The sequence below is a fragment of the Phyllostomus discolor genome, chromosome 9, assembly GCF_004126475.2.
Source record: "Phyllostomus discolor isolate MPI-MPIP mPhyDis1 chromosome 9, mPhyDis1.pri.v3, whole genome shotgun sequence".
NCBI classification, from domain to species: Eukaryota; Metazoa; Chordata; class Mammalia; order Chiroptera; family Phyllostomidae; genus Phyllostomus; species Phyllostomus discolor.
In genome coordinates, this window is record NC_040911.2 from 94,272,011 (window position 1) to 94,292,868 (window position 20,858).

Genomic DNA, 20,858 nt, shown 5'->3' on the forward strand with positions numbered 1-20,858 from the left:
ATCAGAGACTGGGCTTCTCTCTGCACCTGGGACCCTCCAACTTGCAGGGGTTGAGAACCTCATTCTTCTCTAAAGTGAGGAGGAGTATAACTAGCACTTGTGGGTTTTTTTCCCCATTGCGCTTACTTTGCAAGCAGAGTTGGCGATGTTGTTTGAATTCACAATCATTCTATGAAACGTGGTGGTTTTCTGAAGACCAAACAGTATGAGCATCATTGCTTCCCACCATAAACATAGTCATTCCTATTGCCACTTCACACTAATAGCACTGAGAGAGGGTTTGACTCCTGACCTGGCGTGAGTTTCAACCGCAGTATCTAACATGCACAGCGGGTTCTCATGCATCCCAAACTAAGCTAAACACCTTACGTGTAGAACCGGTTTACCGAACAATCTGAATTCAGTGAAGGACACACACAGATGGGTTTGGTGTTTCTCCAACCACAGCCTTTGAACGCATCCAGTCAAATCTCTCCTCTTGCCCCGCGCCCTTTACTTCAGGTTGAACAATGAATCATATTCTGTTTAACACTTCCTGTAAATCAAGCGTGACCCCTCATCTCAAGAATGCATTGTTATTTGATTTAGCAAACTGTTAAACAGCCTAACTAGGTGAACCTCACAACGCTATGCATCTGACAGATACCAAGGCCCAGAGAGGTGAGGTGACTTGCCCAAGGTCACACAGCTCGTAAGTCCTAGACACAGGATTCAAACCCCGCCTGTCAGGTTCCAGAAACTTGCCCTCGCCCTCTGCGCACAGTCTTCTGCAGCACCAGGAGCGGTGTGAGGGTCCTTCCCACACCCCGGCCCTCCTATGTTCCAGCTTTTCCTGCTTATGAGGCCCCAGAGGGAGCAGCGAAAGACAGGGGACAAAAACCTAGCAGGCGCTTTCTCAAGTTCTCTCGGGAAGACGGAGTCTTTCTGTGTGGCAGGTGGGCAAAGGCTGGCACTCCAGGGCCACGTGAGCGGTTTGTGTTGGTGTCCTGGCTGTTTGGGGAGATCCGGGGCCCCCTGACCTCTCTGGGACCTGTCCCCACACGTGTACTTCACAGCCTCTTTCTGTCTGGGCCTGTTTCCTGGAAAGCAAGAGGGCCGTCTGTGTGGGGCCGGAGATCAGCCTGGCACCCCTCGGCTCCCGGCAAGCTCTCCCATTCTCATGCAGCCCAATGGTGGGGGTGAAGGATGCCCCTCCCCCCGCCCTCACCCCGCTGTCTCTGAGCACTTTCTCCCCACACCAGCGGGCACAGAGGCATCTCGGCACACCTGACCGACAGGCAGAGGGTCAGCTACCACTCACCCCGCTGTCAGGAACCCCAAACCTCCACAAGTGGCACCTGTCAGGCAGAGCACACTTTTCTCTTCCCCCAAGAGAGCAGAGAAGGTGCATCATTTCTCCCTATTCTAGAAAATCATTCTCAAACTCCAGTCTCCTGATTGCGGAGGCTGCGGGAGGGGGGATCGTGTTCCCTAAGGAGGTATGATGTCCCTAAGAAAGTCCCTCCAGGAGTGTCTGTGGCTTTCTGCAATGGGGGGGGGGGCATTCAGCACCTTGTGCCCTTGCTTTGGGGCTTTAACTGAAGATATGAGACGGAGGAAAAGCCCCATTCACGAGTCTGTTACATGCGTGCCGTCTTAATGTAACCCTCGCAACAGCCCTAGTAGGCAAGTTTATGAATTAGGGTAAGGGTAGCTGCTATAACAAGCCCCAGATTCAGTGGCTTAACATAGTACACATTTATTTCTTATCCACACAATATCCCAAGGCAGGTGTTCCTGGTTGGGGGATGGCATTCCTTCGTGGGGTGAGCCAGGGGACTTACTCGTTACAGCTCCACCATCCTCTTGGACCTCAGGGCAGGCTACATCCAGATTGCAGCAGGGGTTAAACTCACCTGCTTCCCAAAGGCCCCACCTGGAAGGGACACTCACCACTCCCCCTCACTTGTCGTTGGTGGAGAGTAGGCCCACCAGGATGCAAAGGAAGCTGGGAAATGTAGTCTCTGACTGGACAGGCGTCTTCCACGAGACTACTCCACGCTATGATCTTCAACAGAACGTGACAAAGAAGGTCTCTTTACCAAAGTCTGTTTAAACCATCCACCAGGCTAACCAGTGCTCTCCCGAACCCACCACTCCTGCCCCAGACGTAATGAATGCTCACCAGGCCCCTCCCTGGCGTCCTCGCTTCCTTCCACACCCTCCCAGGGGATGGTTGTGTACCCCTCAAAATGTATAGTGTCCAATCCTAACCCCCAAGGCGATGGCTTCAGGGAGGTGGTGAGGTCAGGAGGGCAGAGCCCTTACGGATGGATGGGATTTGCACCTTCCCGGGAAGAGATGTGAGCAGGCTTGCTTCCCCCCGCTGTCCTCCGCCACATGAGTTGCAGATGAGAGGCCGGCTGGCTGTACACCAAGAAGTGGGCTTGCACCAAGAGCCTCCCCCGTGCTGGCGCCCGGCGCTCAGACCTCCAGCCTCCAGAACGGTGAGGATCCCACGTGCGTTGTTCCAGCCAGCCGGTCTGCGGCATTGTTACAGCAGCCCGGGCTGAGACAAGCGGCGCATCTGCCAAGGCTCTGCTGGGCTGGTTCCCAACCAGATTGTGCAGCCGCACTTGTTACTATACTGCACTGAGGTGCTTTCCTTGGATGTTCCACAAACTGATGAAATCTGAGTGCAAAAAGGAAGAGGTTTGTTTTTGTGGAAACTCCACAAAGACGAGTTGCTAAAAAATACTGTCAGATGAGGCATGGAACAAACAACGACAAAGGATCTGGGGGAAAAGTCACCCTGGGAATCTAGAGGGATCTCAAATTGCTACTCAAATTGCAACACGGGTGCCTTCGAAGTCTTATTCCGCTTAAAGTCAACCGAACCCGGGAACCAGGAGGTAGGTTCTGGGCATCGTTTCCAGCAGGAGCGCAATGTGAGAAGCCCACGAGCCCCACACTCAAAGAACAGACTGGCAAACGTTCAAGCTGTACGTCACTTAAAATGATTCCCTGGTTCTTTGATTAACTGACTAATCCCTGGTCCAGTTAAACTGGACACGTGGGCTTCTCTGGGATTATCAGCCTCATTCTATTGTAAATAACCCCGGGGCCCAGGGCAGCAGCAGGCCAGGGGTGGAGCCACAGCTCAAAACCCACCACCTGTCTGGTTGCAAAGTCCACTCCTGATGCCAGCGATGTCCAGTTGAACTTTCTCTGATGATGGAGCTGTTCTTTTTTTTTTAAAAGACATTTTGGAGGGTTGATGTAATGCTGGGTCTTAGCCTTTTTTCCTTACATTTCAATTTTACTTTATTTTATCTTATTTTACTTTAGAGAAAGGGGAAGAGAGGGACAGAAACTTTGATGTGAGAGAGAAAGATCAACTGGTGGCCTTCTGTCTTCTGCAAGCACCTGACAGGGGCAGAGCGCAGAGCCTGCACCCCAGGCCTGTGCCCCAACCAGGAATCGAACCAGGTGACCTTTCAGTTTGCAGGACGATGCCCGACCAACCGAGCCGCGCCAGCCAGGCCTGGAGCTGTTCTATAGCTGCCTGTCCAATGTAGAAGCCACTGGGTATGTCTCGTGTGACTGGATAACTGAATTTTAAAACTAAATTTAATTCGAATTAGTAAACATAAGCGCCCCCCTAGAGCTAGTAGCTGCCGTATCAGCCAGCACAGCTGGTGCTGCACTAACGCAGCACACACCTTCGTCTGTGTCTCGGATGCTTTTGTGCCTTTGCTTTGACCCTTTGCAGCCACGGTGTCTTCAGAAATGCAAACCCTGCCCCCTGAATCGAGGCCTTCAGACGTCTCTTGATTCTAGTCCATCGTGTGGCCTGGAGAGAGGGGCAGGCTTCCATCAGCGTTGGCTGACCTCGAAGTGCCACATGGCACCCTGTGCCAGCGCCTCGCTAGGCTCCTCGGGTCAGGGAAGCGTGGCCTCTAGGAGCAAGAGCTTGGCAGCAGGACAGGGTGGCTCCCGCCCCCCTGACAGCCTGACCCCAAGCAGGGCCCCACGGCCCATGAGCTGGGCTTCTCCCCTGCGCAGTGGGGCTCAACGTGCCCGGTGCCACGAAGGGCACAGCGGGGGCATGCGGGAGTGATGTTTCTCTCTCTCTCCCCCCCATTTCCCTCTCTCTAAAAATAAATAAATAAAATATGTTTTTTAAAGCATTGACCAGAGTAGCTCTGGCTGAGTAGCTCAGTTGGTCCGAGCATTGCCCTTATTTTTTTTCTCTCTCTCTGGAATCAATGAATAAAATTTTTAAAAAAGATTTTATTTATTTTTATTTTTAGAGAGGAAAAGGAGGGGGAGAGAGAGAGAGAGAAACATCAATGTGCGGTTGCTGGGGGTCATGGCCCGCAACCCAGGCATGTACCCTGACTGGGAATCGAACCTGTGATGCTTTGGTTCTCAGCCCGTGCTCAATCCACTGAGCTACGTGAATAAAATTTTTTTAAAACCACTAACCAGAGTAAAGGTTTCAACATATCCATGAACCCCAAGATGTCCGTCCTCAGGAGGCTGGAGAACACACTCCCAAGAGCCCCACAAACACATGGCGGGAATGTTCCCAGCAGCTCTGGCCGGTCCCTCAGACAACTGTCATTTGTCCCCTGAATAATATCCCATCTTGCTGGGGACAATGGTGCCCCTCATACTAGGTGTGGCTCTGGTGTGTTCCTGGTGATGCTCAAGGCTCCACCTCATCTGAGTGCCCCAAACCGTATGGCTTATCTTTCAGCACCCGGAAGACACTGGGAGACCCCCACATCCCACCAATAACATTCTTTAAATTAGCATGAAGTGGCTTTTAATTTCTCGCAAGCCGCATCCCTAAACGATCCTCGGGCTGCCGGAAGGCCACAGCTGCCATCCCGAAGGAGCTGGTTCCTATTGTTCCTGGAGGTCAAAACCATCCGGTATTTTAGGAGAGAGACCTGATTGGGGAGAATCGCCCAGCCCTCTGTCCTTGGGGAAAATTACTGAACTATATTCAAACTACAGAAATCAATGCCTTAAGATGCCAGCGAGCCGGGGGAGTCAGCGGTGTGGAAGAGGAGGGGGAGAAACTAGCTGGGCGGAGGTGGCTGACTGACACTGCCCGGCACCCGCTCTGTGCTGAGTGCCTGCAGCTTCACGCTGTCACTCCGTCCTCGCGGGAACACTGCTGGGCAGAGGGTTCCACCCCCCCGTGTCACAGATGAGGAAACCGAGACTCAGGAAGGTGGAGTCCCTCACCGAGATGGACCTGAGGTCTGGCTCACCCAGACGCTCGCGTCCTTTCTTAGCCCCTGCCCCACCGTGTGCCCCACCGTGTGCCCCTCAGAGGACAGTCCTCGCTCTCCGAGCCCATTCCGTCTCCCTGGTGTACGGTGGCAAGGCCTGCCCGGCTCACACACTTTCCAAAGGATCTAGACTCATAAGGGACGTAAAGTGCTTTAAAGGCATCCAGGGCCCCACAGGGGCTGGGGTCACCTGTCTCCTTGTCCTTAGGCCGCCAACCTCGGAGCTGGGGAAGAAGATCTAAGGCCTCAGCAAAAGAGGGGACAGAGGAAAATCACTAGGCCCTCTCCACGTCCCAAAGGAGGAAGAAGGGGAGGAGGCGGAGGGAGGGGAGCTGCAGGGGTGCCTTGGGGTGTTGCTGTTTTTGGTGACTGCACAGCTGATGGTTTCCAAGCTGTGAAACACACACACACAAACGCCAGCCTCCTCTGGCTTAAAATAGAGCCGCTGAACCGAAAACGCCAAGCACAGGGCAGAGTCACCTGCTTGGCAGGGGCAGGCTGCTCCCCCACAGCCCCAATAATACCCATCCCCAGAGGGCGCATTTGACAAAGCGCCTCTCAGCTGCGCGTCACAGGGTCTGCACAACGGTCGGGGGGGGCGGGGTGGGGGGCCAGCCGGAGCTCCTTAGTCCCATCTTAGAGATGAGGCAGGTGAGGTCCAGAGAGGCGATGGGAAGGTGATAAAGCCAGCAACATCTTGCCCAATGGGGCCGTGTACTGGAAGGATCGTGACTATGGTGACCACACAGCCCCGAGTTCAAGTCCTGGCTCGGCCACCGCCTGGCTGTGCGGACTTGGCCCGAGGGGCCGCTTCTCCTCCGGGCCTCTGCTTCCTGCACGGGGACGCGAGGCCTCCATCAGTAACTCTGCACCTGTGCTGTGAATGAACAGGCGCTCGCCAGTTGTAGCTGCACCCCTGCTTCTGGGAGAGAATTCTTGACATCTACAGGCAGACAGGTGCCACCAGGGGGGTGGGGGGAGGGGAGGGTCCCTTGGAAAGGGACACACAATATTTTATATAATTTTTGACATGGTCTTATGAGGTAGGCTTCAGCATCACCCTATTTCTCAGATGGGAAAACCAAGGCACAGAAAATCGGAAGTGGTCTGTCCTAGGAAGTACACCTTACCTAGGAAGTGGGGAAGCTGGAATTTGAACCCAGGCCTCATTGCCTCCAGCGATATTCATGACCAGGCCCTTAATAACAGTGTGGGCCCAGCCTTTCCCCTCTCCGCCCCCTTCTCCACCCGCACCCTGCCCGACAAGCTCCTCTCAGGCCCTTTGGGGGCTGCGGGTCCCTGGGATGCCGCCCACCCCCATCTGAGACTGTAGCCCAGGTCTCTCTCTGCTCCTCTGAAATCTGGGCAGAAATCAGAAAGTCAAACTTGCTGATGCCATTGCTAAAAATAAGGCTGAGGTGGCAATGCCAGCACCCAGCTTCTAGGTCACTGGGCTGCAGTCCAGGTTTGGGGGACAAAGGGGTTTCGAGGCCCCCCCACAGGCACCAGGCCCCCATTCTGCCCGAGAACAGAGTCGGGGCGGATTCTGGGCGCCACGTCCCTGCGGGCCCAGGCCTTTGCTCAGTTGTGGTATTTGTCATGATGACGGCTGACACTCCTAGACATGGTCCTCGGGGCCTCACGTCTGCTGTCTCATTCAGTGCTCGCAGCCACTGCAGCGGGTTCCTTGGCTGTTGGGACAAATTATCACAAACTCAGCAGCTTAACCAATGCCAACACATCACCTTCCAGCTCGGTGGGGGTGGAGGACCACACAGGCCACACTGGTCCTTCCGGAGGCTCTAGGGAGGGGTCCGTTTCCTTGCCTTTCCCAGGTCCTAGAGGTCGCCTGCTCTCCTCGCCTCGGGGCCCCTCCCTCAGTCTTCGGTCTCCACAGGCAGCAGTGTCAGGCCAAGTCCTTCTCATCCGGCATCTCTCTGGTGCCCCCTCTTCTGCACCCCTCTTCCCGTTAGAAGAGCGCCTGTGCTTACACGGGGTCCACACAGATGACCTAGGGTTGCCTCCCAGCTCAAGCTCAGCTGTTCAGCAACCTTCCCTCCCCTCTGCGATGCAAGCTAACGCATCTGCAGGTCCCAAGGCAGGTAGGACACGAGCCTCTTTGGGGGGGCCGTTATTCTGCTGACCACAGCCCCTAATGAGATAGGAACTTTTTAACCCCATTTTACTGGAGGGAAAAGTGAGGCATCCGATTCCAAACAGCTGGTAAACAGCAGAAGTGGCCATACACCTAGGTGGTCAGGGGGCAGCATCCCTCTGCCTCCCCTCTGCATGCTGTGGCTGTGCCTTTGTCCACAGTCATGGGCGTGTCCTCTGTGCTTTGGTTTTGGGTTTGGGGGACACAGAGGTGACCAGAATAGGATCCCTGTCTTCAGGGGGGACACGGGTACGGAATGCAAGGATCACAATGCAGTGGGAGAGACGAGAGGTGGCGGGGGGGCCAGGCCGCTGGCAGCGGAGGAGGGGCGCCCGGGGAGGGGTCAGGAGGGGAGGTGTCCGAGTAAACTGAGAGCAGGAGGATGGAGAGGGCATGAGCCAGCCGCACCTGCAGCACCAGGAGGCTGCCGTGGTTCAAAATGCATCAGTGCTTGCGAAGTGCTTCACCTGTGTCTGGCCCCCGGCAGGCATCCTTGCAATGCTGGCTGTTGAATGGATGGGGAGGGGAGTATCCCAAACAGAACAGGAGTTTGTGCAAGGAGCTGAAAGTTTAGTGCCGAGGGGCTTCGGGGGAGAGAGGCCTGTGCGGTGATGGAAGGCAGGGGACACGTGCCAAGGCTGCAGCCAAGACCAGAGGACACAGGCGCTCCCCACAGCTGCCAGGGAGGCTGCCCTGTGCTCTGCTGCTCTGCTCGGAATCTCCACGAAGACCCGCCCACACTGGGAGGGTATTACGGGCCAGGCAGGCAAGTAGCACAGGTCACTTCTGCCCACATTCCACTGGCTGTCGCTTTCAAGTGCAAGGGGGCTGGGACACGGGGCAGGCTGAGGGTGCCCAGCTCCCCCTCCCCACACACCTCAGGCTTCTCTCTGTCTCCAGTACTGACCCCACCTCCTAGCCCCCACCCCCCACCCCCCACCCCTGACCAGGCCACCCTTGGCTCACATCTGGACTACGAGAGTCTCCTACCTGGCCTCCACTCCTAGCCGTCATCCGTTTCCCACAGCACAGCCAAAAATGCTCTTTTAAAAATGTCCATCAAACCATTGGTGTATTTGTTTTCCTGCTTACAGCCTTTCCGATTGTATTGAAGGATAAACCCAGATAAGGGTCTGTAGGAAAGACCCCCTGTGAAGCCGCCTCTCTGTCTTCCTTCTGCTCCCCACTCCTCTCCCCTCCCCTCCCCACTCCTCTCCCCTCAGCCCCCAAGAGCCCCAGTTCTCCTGGCTCCAGCCCCACTTCCCAGGGGTCTTGCACTTGCTGCCTGGATGCTCCCTCCCCCCAGTCACTCCCCAGGGAGGCCTTCCTCCATTACCTTAGCCGCTGGGGCCCACCTCCCCCCAAAACTGATTCCCTTCTTTCTCACAAGTTTTCCGTTATCTTTTGGTTCGGTTTTCAGCCAGCCCTCCTTTCTAGGATATCAGCTCTATTTGCAGCAGGAATCTTGTTTGCACCGAGTAGACAGGTGCTTGGAAAACATTTGTTGGATGACTGACTGAACAAATTAATGAGTGGTTACGGGAGAAAGCTGCGGAGGCCGGTCTTTCGCAGACTGGGGCTTTGAGTGCTTTGCTCCAGAGGTCACTGTTTGCAGACACATTAGCCTCGGGGCGCCAGCGGGTAAACAAAGGCAGATGTGTGGCAAGCTGGGCGGCGGCAGCTGGGGGAGCCCTCCCTGCCCTCCTCGCTTCCCCCAGGCCCCGCCTCTGGATGCCCCACCCCAGCCGCGCGCAGCCTGGGCTCCCGCCGCGTGGGTCCGTGGGCGCTGGCTGGGGCGGAGCGGACACCGGGCAGCCGTCGGGGCGCATGGCCCGGGCCGGGGACGTGGCTGGCACGGCGCGGAGCGGGAAGGCGCGGACCGGGACAGCGCGGTTCGGGGCGCCGTCATGAAGCAGCAGAGCGTGCGCACCGCCGCGCTCGTCCTGTGCATCCTGTCCTACCTGCTGGTGGGCGCCGCCGTCTTCGATGCGCTGGAGTCCGAGGCGGAGAGCGGCCGCCAGAGACTGCTGGCCCAGAAGCGGAGAGAGCTTCGGAGGAAGTACGGCTTCTCGGCCGAGGACTACCGCGAGCTGGAGCGCCTGGCGCTGCAGGCCGAGCCGCACCGCGCGGGCCGTCAGTGGAAGTTCGCCGGCTCTTTCTACTTCGCCATCACGGTCATCACGACCATCGGTGAGCGCCCCGGGGACCCCCTCGGCGCTCGCTCCACCCCGAGCCGCCCGCGGTGTCCCCGGGTTTGAATTCCCTGCCCAGCTGGGTGACTTTGGAGGAGTCATTTCTGCTCACCAAGCCTCACTTGCCTCCCTGCGCCGAATGGGCTGTCATTGGAGCAGGCTGGGCTGGGGGACGTCAGTAGGTTAGATTTGCCAAAAGGCTCACACTGAGGAGTGACCAGAAAATACTCCAGGGGCTGGGAGGCAGATCAGGTGAAACCCGGAAGCCCAAGTGGCTTGCGTTGCATCCTTGGCCGCATCACACTAGCTGTGTGACCTGAGGCAAGTTGCATAACCTCTCTGAGCCTCACTTTTTTTCCTCTGTAAAGTAGGGGTGCTGATTGGCCCTCGTGCAGAAAGTTTTAGCACAGGGCCTGACATACAGAACACACTTAAAAAAGTAATTGATTTTGGTATTGTAATTATTATTCTGTTACTCCATAAGAACAGGGACCTAGTCTGTCTTTGTCGTTGCAGTACGGCCAGCGCCTGGCGCATAGTAGACACTCAATAAACAGTTGTGAAAGGAATGACTGGTTTCTACGAGCTTTGGACCCCTCGGGGATCCAGAGCACTTTCTCTGCAGCATCTGGACCGTCAGCCGTTGTCATGGCCACCGTCTGGCTGGTACCTGCAGAGCCCAAGCCCAGGGAAGCAGGGAAAGAGAGAAGCAGGCTCTGCAGGGCTCCCAGCTGGGTGCCCACCACTCCCGGGGCGCCCACTGGGGATGTCCAGGCGCCCTTTTGGGCTCGGACCACCGCTCTGGAAGCCCATTCCTTAGAGAAAATGTTTCCATAATGTTCTTGCAAGTGGGTGTGAGCTTGTGGGTTTAGCAGCAGAGTTAAAAGCCTGGGTTCTGCAATTATGTGGACCAGAGTTCTGTTCGCATCGCTATTGCCTCCTGACCCTCCGGTAATTGATTGTACCTCTCCGAGCCCTGGTTCCTTCAACTTCAAAATGCCATTGTTTCCACCTCACTGGCGAATGCCAAGTTTAAATGAGGTCAAGCGTGTAAACTGCTTGGCACAGTGCCCGAGGCTAAATAGGCACTATTAATTAGTAATAATGACAATTCATTATTTGCCAACCATGGGCCCCGCTTCCGTTCAGCCCTTATGCCCCCTCCTGTCAACACGGGACCCCTGCTTCTCTAGCTCAGCTCAGCCTACGATCCTCCCTGTCACTGTGCCCAGTGGTGTGGGACCCCATCCACCTCTTCTGCTTTCTCCAGCATTCCTTGGAGACCCCCTCCCCCAGCTGAGTATGGCCTCCTCCCTTGGGTGTTCTCTGCCCTGCCCCTCCCCCCTCCCCTGGACCACTACACACAAATGCACCTGGGAGTCTCCGGGAAGGACTAAGACAGGGAAACAGTTTTGCATGTTTGGCCACCTGGGGGCGCCAGCACGTGCTGTGTGGTGCAGGCTACCTGAGTCAGCCTTGCAGACAGCCCAGAACCCAGGAGCTTGAGCGCTGGGGGGACAGAGGAGAGAGGCTGAGACCCAATGGAGGATAGTGGTTGACAGCTCCGGCCTGGTGACCTCTGGGCAGCTTCATCCCTCTAATCCAAATTTCCCTATCTGTCAAATGGGGGTAATGTCATCTCTTACAGCCATTGAAAGGGTTAAACAAGAGAATCCACGTAAAGTACCCCTGCATGTTTAGGTATCACTACTCATTTCCCTCTCTGCCTAAAACCAGACAGAGCCCCAAACAGCTGCAGACAGCACCGCCTGGCCTCTTCTTCCTAAGGAGGCTCCTCTGTCTCAGCACCCCCTCCAATTCGGTTTATTATGATTATTGGTTATTACGTTTCCACTGACCCTTCAGTCTGTGCCAGGATCTGTAGAAGCTCTGGTGACCAGAGAGACAGAGAAGCGACCGGCCTGGTGGTGGTGGGCGGAGCCCTCGCTGCCGGGAGAGCAGACAGGGCCGTGGGGTGGGAAGTGGGAGTGGAGCCACTGGCCTTCGAACACATCGGTTGTACTGGTATTTTGAACGAACTATATATGCACACAGTACAGCTTCCTGTGGTCGGAAAGGGCACAGAATGAAAGAGAAGGCTCCCTCTTTCTCTGTCCCTCAGCCCGTCAATGCCTTTCCCTGGGTCAGATAGTTATGTTTCGGGTGTGTGCTCCGAGATGTACCCTCTGCCTCTGTATCCCTTTGAAACGCACACATTGTGCGGGCATTCCATTACACACACTGTTTTTTCTCTTGATTTTTAAACCTACATGCAGGGTGGAGGGGAAAGTAGGTTTACAGTTGTTCGTATGGGAAATAATACAATAATTAACAAATAATAGTATAGGAACAAACTCTGTGTTTCATGTACCCACACCTGGAAGACTCCTTTTGCCCCAATTTTGGTGATGTTTTTCTGTTAGTTGCTGAAGAACTGTGTCATCTTTTTCGCGGCTGGACAGCAACTCCTCAACCTTGGCACAGTTGACATTCGGACTGGAAAGTTCTTTGTTGTCTGTATGGCATAAATCTTAGCCATACCCTCACCTCTACCCATGAGAGGCCACCACCTTCCAGCTGGGGCCATCAAAAATGTCTCCAGACATTGCCAAACATCCCCTCAGGAGCAAGATAACCCCTGGTTGGAGCCCGCCGTGTGATAGTCCATCGTTTGGTTGGCACCACGATTTACATAACCAGGCCCCTATGGATGGACACTCAGGCCATCTAAGAGTGTCGCTGTGAGCGACAACACTTCAGTGATAACCCACGTGCACACGTCCCTTTGCACGTGTGTGTTTCGGAGGACTGACTTCCCAACTGTGGGGCTCCACAGGGTCGGAGGGCTTGGGTGTTTTACATTTTGGCAAACGAGGTCAGTTTGCTAGAGGAGGCATGCTCTGTTGGGGAAGGCCTGCCTGACTTTTCCTGGGTTGTGGGACCCCCTGAGAATACCACAAAAGCTTTCTCTCCTCTCTCGTGGAAGTTGTTTAGGTCCCCTACACATGCACTTACGTTTGGGTCCCTCACAACAGTCGAGGGGACTGTGTGAGGAATCGCTGCGCCAAACTGCAGGGGTGTGCAGTGAGAGCTGGCTTGGAGCAGGGTCTGGGGAGGAAGAGCGTATGGGGGCAGGGCAGACAGGGCAGCCGGGCAGGGGGTGGGGGTGGGGGGCACGAGAAAAGGCACATGGAGGTGGGACATGCCCGTTGGGGAGACAACATGGGGGGTCTGGACAGGTGGAGGGGAGTCAGATCCGGAAGGAGCTCTAGTTCTTTTTTTTTTTAAGATTTTATTTATTTATTTTTAGAGAGGGAAGGGAGGGAGAAAGAGAGAGAGAGAGAAACATCAATGCGCGGTTGCTGGGGGCCATGGCCTGCAACCTAGGCATGTGCCCTGACTGGGAATCGAACCTGCGACACTTTGGTTCGCAGCCCACGCCCAATCCACTGAGCTACGCCAGCCAGGGCGGAGCTCTAGTTCTTTAGACACCATGTGAAAACTAGTTCTTCACCCTGTGGGGGCAGGAAGCCGTGGAAGATTTTGCCACTTTTTAAAAAAAAATCAAAACACAATTTACACACAGTAAAACTCACCATTTTTCAGTGCGCACTCCGTGGGTTTTGACAAATGAAGACCTGCCCTGTTACAGCAGCCGCGACCTATTCATAGGACATTTCCGCCCCTCTCCCAAGTTCGGTCCCGCCCCTTTGCAGTTAACCCCGCCCCCAGTCTCCGTGACTGACAGCCACAGATCTGTTCTCTGTCCCCATAGTTTTTTTTGCCAGGATGCCATTGAAATGGAACCGTGCAGTTCGTACCTTTTGAGCCTGGCTTCAGCACAATACATTTGAGAGTCGTCTTTTGTTGCTGCAGATAACCTCAGTTCATTCCCTTCTGTTGCTCCGAAGAATTCCATTGTGTGGATGTACTACCTTAGATTGTTTATCCGTTTTCCAACTGAGGGACATTTGGGTTGTTTACGATTTGGGGTAATTATGGATAATTGTGCAAGGGTTTTGAAACCAGAGAGCGACCTAGGTAAATAGAACCAGCATTTTCAAGATGCTCAGCCTGCACTGGGGGATGGGAGACCAGGCAGGCAGGTGTCAAGGTCGACAGTCTTGTTGGACGGCACTGGGCACTCACCGACCCTCCCCTTCGCTCTCCCTCCAGGCTATGGCCACGCCGCGCCAGGCACCGACTCGGGCAAGGTCTTCTGCATGTTCTATGCGCTGCTGGGCATCCCCTTGACGCTCGTTACTTTCCAGAGCCTGGGCGAGAGGCTGAACGCGCTGGTGCGGCGCCTCCTGCTGGCGGCCAAGCGCTGCCTGGGCCTGCGGCGGCCGCACGTGTCCACGGAGAACATGGTGGTGGCGGGGCTGCTGGTGTGCGCGGCCACCCTGGCCCTCGGGGCCGCCGCCTTCGCGCACTTCGAGGGCTGGACCTTCTTCCACGCCTACTACTACTGCTTCATCACCCTCACCACCATCGGCTTCGGCGACTTCGTGGCGCTGCAGAGCGACGAGGCGCTGCAGAGGAAGCCGCCCTACGTGGCCTTCAGCTTCCTCTACATCCTGTTGGGGCTCACGGTCATCGGCGCCTTCCTCAACCTCGTGGTCCTGCGCTTTCTGGCGGCCAGCACCGACGCGCCCGAGCGCGCTGCCCACCGCGCCAGCCCGCTCCGCCTAGGGGCGCCGGAGAGCCACGGTTCCGCCCTGCCCCGGCGCCCGATGCGCCCCGAGGGCTCCTCCGTCTCCTCCCGCGTCCACCAGCTGGAGATGTGGGCCCGAGACAATCTGGGCTTCTCGCCCCCTGCAAGCCCTGGGGCTATGGGTGGCTGCGGCGGGACAGGCAAGCTCCAGGTGCGGCGGAAGTCCGTCTGAACGGACTTCCTGTAAGTGCACCTCTCTGCCCGGAGCCCGGAGAGGGGTGAGATGGCCGCAGAGCCATCTGCTGCCACAGCAGGCTCTCATTCCCTTCTGCGGCTAGCCACTCCCTCCTCTCCAAAAAGAAATTAAAGTCCCACCATCACACAAGCACGACTCTAAAGTCACCTCGTAGGTGCAGATCCCTGTGGTCCAAACTGTTTTAGGAAGGCACAACCAAGTCAGTGCCCTAAGAGGGGCTCTCCACAGCCCACGTCACCATCTGTCCCTCCGGAGTGGGAACGGGCGGCTATTCTGCACGAAGGGGCCGGCTTTCCGTGCTGCAGGGGAAACGCTCCATTTCCAACGCTGGAATCCTACCCGGGAGGCCGGCTGCTCACACCACGAGCAGCACAGACAGGAGGTGGACCAACGAGAACCACCCACCACCCAGCGAGGACCGGCGGTCGGACCACCGCACTATTTAGACGATCGCGTTCTCTTGTTGGGCACGCACAGTAGATAGGACTTGGCCCCCATGGGAATGAAGCGCGCTCTTTGCCCACCCAACTGGACGTTCTGTCTTCGGCCAGCCCCACTTCAGGACGAGGGGGCCTTGCTGACGCCCAGCATGTCCCTGGGGCCACCTGGGCACAGCCGGGTGAGACCAGCTCTTGTCTGGGGGTGTGAGAACGGGGTCTTGCCAGTAACCCAAATGTGAGTTTGGGGCATCTCATCCCCTACCTGGTCCTCAGTGAAATCTCATCTGTAAAGTGACTGGGTTCATCCCGAATCCTGCTCCCTCCCAGGCACCACTGTAAGGGCTCCCAGGACAGGCCCCAGTGTGGGGTGGGGGTGGGGGCAGCGGCATTCTGGCAGCACGCCGGCATCCCCGCAACGCTCAGCTCCTTAGAACACCAGCGGCCCTTGGCTTCCCAGATATGACCGTCTCAACACAAAGCATAGCAAGACGAGTTAGAAAAGCCAAAAACTTTAATTTTCAACATGAGCTACATGGTTGTGAACACAATGCAACGTGACCCACTCCGACCCAGGGGCCGGGGACACCCTCCCTCCCCGAAGGCCCGAGGGGCTCCTGCTCCTGGGGGTGAAGGAAAGGTGGGTGGATGGAGAGGCCTCAGCCCAAGGACCTGGGGTCCTGCCTTCCGGCCGCCTTCTCAGGAGGCGGTCTAGGAAAAAGGACATCACAGACGAGATGTCCGAGGCCCTGGCTTCGCGTCTCCACTTTGCTCTCACAGAAGCTATGAGTAAATGGGCACGACCAGCCTCCCTGCAGGGTGAGTCAGATGAGCTTGTGGACATGAAAGCTTGCTGTCACCGAGGCGCTGCCTGCCACACAGACACGGGGCCCTCCCGGAAGGCTGTGGGAGTCCTTGCAGGGGGACAGGGGTGGCTCGGTCCCCCGGGCCTGGCACGGCGCTGCTGCTCAATAAATAAACGCAGGTGGCCTTGCCTGGCGCAACAGCTGTGCTCCGAGGGGCGGGGGCTCAGTGCCGTTCCAAACACCGAGTGCACCCGGGAGTTCCTGGTTTAAGGAACTGGATGGTGGCGAAGCAGCTTGTAAAGTGCACAACCATCCCCTGAGCTGCCTTACCGACCCCTGGAGGAGGAAGAGCTCGGAACTGAGTTCCGGTCTGAGCCTGGCCACTCGCTCACAGCGGGACCCGGCAGGCACCTCCCCCTCCCAGGGCCTCAGCTGCCCCCTCTGAAACGGGGCTGAGAAGAGGCCCCCCACCTACTGCCCCGGGGCTCCTGTGAGAGTGCCCTGGAGGTAAAAGCACTTTGAAAACAAAAAAAGTTTGAGAAGTACTACAGGAGGACCAGGTATCATTGCAGCCGAAGGTTTTGCGAGAGGATTTCCTTCAGGTGCGGCGTGCCAGAGCAGCCTCACGCCCACGCAGCGCCAGGCAGGGACTGGTGCTTCTAACCTCCCTCCAGTTGGTCCTGGAGGGTTGCGGCCCCTCGGTGGGGGCCCCCACCCACTCACTGAGGCCTGGACCAAGCCCTCAGTCAGCTGGGCCAGCCCCCACAGGGGAGCTAGGTGTCTATGGCAAACCCTCTTCCCCAAACCCTGGGCCCAGAAAAATCGCTGGCCCGTGGAGATGGGACCACGCAGGGCTGGGAGGCCCAGGGCTTAAAGGCCACAGATACTAATCCCAGCAGGCACGCCCTGCACCAGTGGTCTCCTGTCCTCTGGAGGGAGGGGGCACAATGGAGCCCTGTTCTGTCCCCACCGCACACGTGCCGAAGGGCCTTGGGCCTCAGTTTCCTCACCTCTCAGACGGGCTACAATTTGCCCTGCCCGCCTTTTCAAGGCCCCTGGGAGGCTCCCGTGAGAGAGGGTGGGAGGGGTGGGGGGAAATGGTGGCCCCACTTCATCCCACCCCAGCTCCAGCTCAGCCTCCGAGGAGTAGGAGGGGGCGGTGGTCCAGGCTGGAGGTGCCAATGAACGTACGGGTGACCCCCGGTGCAATGATTCCTGCACTGGCCGCAGTCTCCTCGTCAGTAAAATGGAAATGGCTTTACCAATGGTCCCAAAGCCTCTTTCCCTTCAGTATGAAAAGTGGATTCTGGAGAAGGAAAGTGGAGACAACTCCCTCCAGGTTACCTTTGCCTGTGACCTTCGGACCAGAGACTGAAAAATAAAATCATCCCTAGCCCCTCCCCACCCGACTCCCCCAACGCCACCCTCTCGGATCCTCTCCAAATGGTGGAGTCGAAGCTGCAAAGGATCCGACAGCAGTGGGGACAGGCTGGGTCTGAAGGTTCCCGAAGCTAATAATGAGAATCCTCACCCCCTCCCCAAACCCCTATCCCTGGGTGAGGACGGATGGTGGTTCCCACACCAAACGGGCAGAGCCCCTCGGCAGGGGGCACGCGCTAACAAGGATGATACAAAGCAAAAGGGCTCCAGCCCTCACTCACGCCACCCCTCCAGGAGGTGAGCTGAGATTTCACAGAACACACAGGAAAGTCAGTGGGGGGGCCCTCGGGGACCACCCCCAGGATGTTGTTATTGCTTTGGAGCTCTCTCTCTCTCTCTCTCTTTATAAAGGCTATGCAGACACCGGAGGGTGGGCTCAGGCTGGGGTGCACCGAGCCCCTTCTCCCCTCGGCTGGGACAGCCAGGCTTTGCCCCGTCCTTGACCACGATCCCTGTACGACCAGAGCGGTGATGGCTGCAGAGAGAGGAGGTGCTCTCCTGGCTCAAAATATTCCAAATGGCGAGTAATAAACGAACAGCAGAGAAATCACACTGGTTTAAAAAAAAAAATCCAAAACAGTGAGGGGTTGATTCTGGGCCTCAGATGGGAGTCCACCCAGAGCCCAGCTGCCTCCTGCCCAAGTCCTGGGGTTCCACCCTACTCACCTGGGCACCTCGAAGGCCTCCTGGATGGAAAGGCCTCCCCATGGCCCCTTCCCAGTGCAGTGTGACAAGCTCCCCGGAGGCCACTGAACTTGACCAGACTTGGAAGGATGCCCAGGGCTCAAGCGGGCTGCGGGGGTATGGAGGTGGGGGTGGGGATGAGGGACTTCAGGTGAAGGAGTCACCTGGGCAGTAGCCTATAGTGGAACCAGGGACAAGGTGGGACCGGACACACCTGGATGTCCTCAGTAGAAAACGCCCCCCCTCTGATAGCATCCGGGCCCCGCCACCAAGGCCCACATCCTCAGGGTTGCCTCATAAATGAAACCTGTACCAAGGATAATAAATCAGAACATCTGAGTATAGGGGGCAGCTCCAGCTACAACCCTACAGGGGGAGGGGGAGGCAGGGGGAGATGGAGGGGCTGGCCTCCCGAGCCCCAGGCCCAGGCCGGTGAGGAGATGGCCACCTCCTGGAATGTACTCGTGTCTCCTCTCCGCCCGGTCCCGGGACTCTGCAAGAACTATGTGCGAGCTAAGAACGGGCCCCAGGGCCTGGAACACTAACTCTACCCAGCTAACCTGGACTACGCCCTACACAGCAGGGACTGGGCAATGAGGGGTGGCGGGCTGCTGGGGGCCTCCCAGGGGAGGTGGCAGAAATGTGCTTCTATAAAGAGGGGCCAGCCCGAGTTCTCCCCAGCATGCAAAAGGGCTTCTGGAGGCCCGGGGGAGGGCTGGGCCGGGAAGGCAGCTACCCAGGCCTGCTTGAGAAGGAATCTCACCATTCTTCAACTCCTACCTCTCCTCTCCTTCTCTCCTTGAGCCAAGGTAATTGAGGCCGGGGCAGTGGGTTCTGCTCTTAGTACACGTGGTTGGTTTAAAAAGACTAAAATAGGGGAGTTCGGTTGCCTCCCCAGGCCCCTAGGCAGGGGGCAGAGGAATAGACAAGATGACCTTTGACCTCAGCCAACAAGAAGGGAGTCTCCTACTTGGGAAACCCTCACCTTGGCACCACCGGTCCCAACCCCTGCTTTCCCCAGATTCCCTCTCCAATCCAGCACCCCCAAATGCAGAGACGGTGAGCTTCTCAGGGCTTGGGGTTCTGGAAAACCAGGGTTCTGCAGCTCGTCCACCAAAACCCAGGGACAGAGCTCTTCCAGTCCCACAGTTCCCACAGCAGCTTCTTTCGGTCCCACAGAGCAAGGCACCCTGGGCGTCTGTGCCGGGCCCTGGGGGCACCTCCCCCTTTCCTTTGGTCCCTGCTGGATTCCAGTACCCCCGGAAGAGGGGCAGGCAGGAGGGGACAGACAGATGGACTCAGACAGGCTGCGGCAAAACTCCTCCCACTGGCAGGCGGAAGGAAGCCAGAGCTCCTCTTCAAACGGTGGGGGCTGGGGGCTGGAGGGCCCCCCAGCGCTGGCTCCGGATTCTTGCAAAGCCGCCCCGTCAGCGTGTCGGGGCGGGTGTAGCTGCCTGAACCCGGTGCCGCAGGAAAGACACTTGCTGGTTATTGGCACCATGGAGACGGCCGCTGGGTTCTGGACTTGGCTCCGGGCAGCGAGCTTCCGAGGACGCACAAGGGGGAGCAGTCGGACAGCGCCTGGGGCGGGAGAGTGGTCTGCTCTGCCACCTCAGCCCTTCCCTTCTCGGCCTGCAGCCACGGCCACCAGGTCACCAACCGGCCAAGTCAAAAGTGCAGCCAATCCCGCTGGGAGAGGAAAGGTCTCAGGGGATAGGAGGCAAAGAAGGGGTGAGGAGGGTCCCAAGGGGGGCGGGTCTCCCCATTCCTCTTCCCCACGGTGGGGGAGAACCCCGTCGTCCTCTGTCCGAGGTGCCCCTGGGCCTGGGGTCCCAGGTCGGGGCTGGGTGGTCTCCAGGCCATCTCGGGGAGCCCCTCCCTATCCCTGGCACTAAGATCGCTCGCCGCAGGGTCCCACGGTGCTCTCAAGGGACAACTGGGAAGCCTGCCGGAGCAGGGGGCCCGTGGCTGGGTCCACCATGGAGGAGGTGGGGAAGAGCTTGTACCAGCCCACGGCGAGGGTGGTCAAGTCCAGCTCCTCCAGCAGCACGCGGGCCACACCCATGAACTGCTTCCGCTCCATCCGCCCGTAGTTCCCCCACACGATCACCTGCGGGGCAAGAGACACAGCGGTTCCAGCCGTCCAATGCCACTCACAAGCTCAGAACTGGACCCTGGGGTCACCCCCAGGCCCAATTCACCCCTCCGAGTCCTGCGGACTGGACCGCCTTTAGATCGCTGGCTCCAGGGGTGCCTGGGTGACTGCCTTCCTGCCTCCGGCCTCACCCCCTCCGCTCCAGCCCATCCTCCACAGGCCCCGCCTTTGAATCCGAGTCTGGAGGGCCGGCCCTTTATACCGCGAGCTCCCTGCCGGCTTCCCCCACGTGCCCTCTGCTTCCAGAACCCCAGAGCCCCCCGTGAAACAAAGTTTCAAAGAGTGGCAGGGGTTGTATGTGCCCAGCATCTGGACGGTCTCCCGGCTGTTCTAAGTTGTATTGGGAGGGTTCTTACAGACTTTCTGGACAGGGATCATCTTTGCCTTGCCTGGGCACATACTGGCTTCCCCACTGGAGCACGGACCCCTCCAAAGAGGACTTACCTCACTGGGGGTGGGACATGTTCTCTCTCCTACCCATTCCGCTGAAAAGCAACTGTTGAGACCAGCTAAACGGATTTCCCAACTCAGTGGTGGGTCTCCACCCACAGGCTGACAAACTCAGTCCTAGACAGGACCTGGGCTTCCCAGTTTAGCAAAAGCCCCACGGCCTTGGCCATGGGTAACACCTGGGCCCATCCTCACTGGCTTTGCCCGTCCAGGTGAGGAGCAAGGAATCAGGTACAAGCCAGCAGCGCCCAAAAGACAGCTTTGGGGGAGAACGGGCACCTGGCTTCTGCAGGCACCCGACCTGGCCCTGCCTGTACTCACACCGGGCAGCTGTTTCTAGCTCC

The 20,858-nt window shown here is 57.5% G+C and overlaps 2 protein-coding genes across 2 annotated transcripts in view; one reads left to right on the forward strand and one right to left on the reverse strand.

Annotated features, from left to right (window-relative positions):
• Positions 1-9,258: 9,258 nt before the first annotated feature.
• Positions 9,259-15,328, forward strand: KCNK15 (potassium two pore domain channel subfamily K member 15). Its single transcript, XM_028524262.2, has 2 exons — positions 9,259-9,630; positions 13,809-15,328. Exons 1-2 carry the CDS (start codon positions 9,348-9,350, stop codon positions 14,516-14,518), a joined length of 993 nt encoding a protein of 330 aa, XP_028380063.1. The 5' UTR covers positions 9,259-9,347; the 3' UTR covers positions 14,519-15,328.
• Positions 15,329-15,475: 147 nt separating this feature from the next.
• RIMS4 (regulating synaptic membrane exocytosis 4) overlaps positions 15,476-20,858 on the reverse strand; it is a 50,437-nt gene continuing 45,054 nt past the window's right edge. The window contains exon 6 of the mRNA XM_028524263.2: positions 15,476-20,019. Coding sequence (XP_028380064.1) covers positions 19,801-20,019 — 219 coding nt within the window. The 3' untranslated portion in view covers positions 15,476-19,800. The remainder of the gene's footprint in view (positions 20,020-20,858) is intronic.

Coding starts and splice junctions, on each gene's coding strand:
- KCNK15 (XM_028524262.2), top strand. CDS start 9,348: ATGAAGCAGCAGAGCGTGCGCACCGCCGCGCTCGTCCTGTGCATCCTG. Junction 9,631..13,808: donor CACGGTCATCACGACCATCG/GTGAGCGCCCCG, acceptor CTCTCCCTCCAG/GCTATGGCCACGCCGCGCCA.